The sequence below is a fragment of the Bufo bufo genome, chromosome 1, assembly GCF_905171765.1.
Source record: "Bufo bufo chromosome 1, aBufBuf1.1, whole genome shotgun sequence".
In the NCBI taxonomy this organism is placed as follows: domain Eukaryota; kingdom Metazoa; phylum Chordata; class Amphibia; order Anura; family Bufonidae; genus Bufo; species Bufo bufo.
Window position 1 is genome coordinate 274,386,663 of NC_053389.1, and position 3,336 is coordinate 274,389,998.

At 46.5% G+C, this 3,336-nt stretch overlaps 1 protein-coding gene across 2 annotated transcripts; it reads left to right on the forward strand.

Annotated features, from left to right (window-relative positions):
- Positions 1-1,790: 1,790 nt before the first annotated feature.
- LOC121007525 (PABIR family member 2-like) lies at positions 1,791-3,057 on the forward strand. 2 transcript variants are annotated; one of them, XM_040439526.1, is made up of 2 exons: positions 1,791-2,104; positions 2,162-3,057. In XM_040439526.1, the coding sequence occupies exons 1-2, from the start codon at positions 1,932-1,934 to the stop codon at positions 2,751-2,753; spliced, it is 765 nt and encodes a 254-aa protein (XP_040295460.1). In that variant the 5' UTR covers positions 1,791-1,931; the 3' UTR covers positions 2,754-3,057. The 2 variants fall into 2 exon arrangements, with proteins under 2 accessions (XP_040295460.1, XP_040295451.1); XM_040439517.1 differs by having other exon boundaries at positions 1,791-3,057.
- The last annotated feature ends 279 nt before the right edge of the window (positions 3,058-3,336 follow it).

A 3,336-nucleotide genomic window follows, 5' to 3' on the forward strand; every position in this document is an offset into this window, starting at 1 on the left:
TATATTTCCTCATTTCCCTGGTTCTTTTCTGGCCCTTTGTTTACATGCAATAAAAACAATCTCTGCCCCTCCCCCTGCTCTGCTAAGGGAGTGAATACAAGAGCTGCCCTGAGTGACATGGCTGCCTGCTGGGAGACTCTGCAGCATGTTGTATGTGTAGGACCACAAGTCCAAGCTGTATAATAACACTGCTAATGGAGTGGATACAAGAGCTGCCCTGAGTGCTGGGAGAATCAACAGCAACTTGTATGTGTAGAACTACAAGTCCCACTTGTATAATGACACTGCTAATACACACAGGATCTTCCCCCTACCTTCTTGTGCAATGCTCTCTCTAGTAGGTCAGATCCTGTGCCCAGAATTGTCACTGCTGCAGCTAGCCAGTATGTGCAGCTAAAGGGGTTAAGAATCTTAGGAGAGAGGCAGTGAAGGGGGTGTGGCCAGCACAGTGACATCTCGTTTACAGGCTTGTAAACTAACTTTATCAGAGCAGGGAGAGAAGCTGACATCACAGGTCATGTGACCCTCAGTGAAATCTGAGAAACAAGCCACTGGAGATAAAGTGAGTTAATTGGAAAGCTGTTATATTTGCCTAGTTAGGAACATAGAAAGAACAAAAAAATTACTTGGATAACCCCTTTAAGTACCAGGACAACATGCCGTACCGGTACGTCATGTGTCCTGAAGAGGTTAATTGGGTTGATCATATGGACAGATGCTCTTTGAACCACTGTATAACAGAGCTGCACATACAGTGCAAATGTGCAAAGCAGTGTGAATAGAGATTAGGAGTCATGAACTTTTAATTAATCTCATTTTCTCTTTATGTCATTACTAGGGGGCACGTTAGACAGTCAAAAACTATTCTGTTGAGAAGTCTGTGCATTGCAACCTGCTAAATCTTCTTTCATTAACACAGGAATGTATCCAGGCAGATACCTCAAGGGGCCACTGAGGTCACTGCTGGAGAACAAGTGATGGAGAAATTATCAGTAAAGAGGATTTATATTTATCTTCTATTTGGACATTTTAAGGCCAGAGCTGCATCTAGACTTTTTGTAGCTTTACTAATTAATTTTAATTATTAAGCTACAGGTGCAGTCCAAAGTAGTAAACTGAGCTGTGTGCAACCCTGTGGACTGAAGTTGTCACTTAAAGTGGTTATCACACAAAAAGTATTACTACAGTATGCAATGACTAGGTCACGGAAAAATAGCAAATATCTAATTCGATTCACTGGGAATGTGCAATGAGCAGGACCATGGTACGGTGGCCAACTATGCAGTGGGTCAGAGCTTGTGTATATAAGTCTATGATTTGTTCGTGACGCCAATTGCAGTTTGCGCAGGGTACTGTTGCAGGGCCCTTTAAGATGATATAACTCACGTACCAGGTAAGGAATGCCAGAGTGGGGATAATGTCTCTATGTAGTGTCAATGGTGTCTCCTACCTGGATACGGCTGGACTCCTGGATCCTGGCTTACTTGCAATAAAATGAGTGTTGTTAGTAGGAGTAATTGAGGAACTTTGGTAACAGTAAATGAGATCCAGACTGGTAATATAATCCAACTTGTCTTTACTGGGTATGAGGTGGGAGGCGCATTATACAGGGCACTCTCCTCACAGTCTCCGCCAGCGTACAGGCAGGACTGCGCATGTGCGGGACACTGCTGCTTCTTCTCGCAGGGGCTCTGCTGATTGTCCTGGGCCTGAGCTCTCTGGGGCCTCGGCCTCACACACGGCAGGAGCTGGGGGTGGGGGGAGCAGGGAAGCGGCCGACCACCTGTCTCCTTCACTACCAGCATGGAGCACCGAGCTCCCACCGGCGGCCTCCCCGCTTTCATTCAGGCCTAAAGCGGGAATGAGCCATTGAGGGAGCGAGGGATCCGCACATCCACCCCCGGGAGATCTGGGGGAGCAGCGCTGACATCATGGCCCAGGAGAAGATGGAGCTGGACGTGGTGGAGATGCCTGGGGATGGAAGTCTGAGGAGATCCAACAGCGCCCCCCATATTAACGGACTCAGTGATCACTCTCAGGTGTTTCAGCCGTACGGATCCAGAGCGCGCAGGAACAGCACTACTGTAGTCAATCGCCAGAGTCTGATCCCATCATCCTCTCCTATCCGTATACCGAGCAGCAAATTGTATCAACTTAAAAGGGAGGAAGGTGTGGACTTAATGAATCGTGAGACGGCCCGTGAGCGGGAGATCCAGACTGCGATGCAGATGAGCCTGTCTTGGGAGGAGAGCTTCAGCCTGAGTGATAATGATCTTGATAAATTGGATAAATATTCTTCCCCAAAGCGCATAGATTTTGTTCCAGTGTCACCAGCTCCCTCACCCACCAGAGGAATTGGGAAGCAATGCTTTTCTCCATCTCTGCAAATGTTTGTGAGCAGTAACGGCTTGCCTCCGAGCCCTATCCCCAGCCCTACCAGACGATTCACCACCAGAAGGAGTCAGAGTCCTAATTGTATCCGTCCAAGTGTCCTTGGCCCCATAAAGAGGAAAAATGAAATGGAAATAGAAAGTCAACCAAAGAGACTGTTTCAAGGAACAACGAACATGCTTTCTCCTGACGTCACTCATCTGTCTGATTTTAGTTGCTTTTCCTCGGACCTTGACAGCAGCAGCAGCATCGGCTCCTCGTCTGACTCTGCAGCTAAGGAAAGCTGTGTGACCGACTCCCCCGCCGCCTGTTCCAACTCCTGCTCGTCATTCATATCACTGGATGATCTGTCACCCAAGTGAAGTGACAAAAGGCCAGGCCACCGTGTCCCTGACCCTTTATATTTAAAGACTGTGGGAGAAAGTAACCCTGTGTAATTTTTTTCCTATGTTATTTTTGTATGTGTATATTTTCTAATCTTCCCTCCGGCCTGAAGGACTCTCAAACAATGGAGTGGAAGGGTTGTAATTTGTGTACAGAAGGCTATGTACAGTACAATGCCGTTTGCTGCTTGTTCCAGGTATTTAGCAAAAGGCTAAATTATTGCTCTGTTTTTATTTATTGTTTTCTGAAGAAATTCTATAATTGCAGATGGAGAATGTTATTTAATTTACTGAATGCAGCATAAATCCGTATGAGATACAGCATTAGTCTTTAGGTCCCAGCAGGTTTCTGGCAATGTATGGCAGGGATCAATATCTCTTCTGCTTCTATACTAAGTGCCTGGAGAATATGGCAGGAATATGTCTTCTGCTCTATCTTCTGCTTGGTATGGGCCTGACTAGCTGAGGAGGAATTTGGCTTCTCCTGGTCTCTGGATAAGTTACTCACAGTTCTGCTCGCAGGGAATGTTTTGTCCTGGAGATCTGTAGTTCTGAAGGTGCT

Bases quoted from the DNA above. Each gene is read 5' to 3' on its own strand.
- LOC121007525 (XM_040439517.1), top strand. From the start codon at position 1,932: ATGGCCCAGGAGAAGATGGAGCTGGACGTGGTGGAGATGCCTGGGGAT.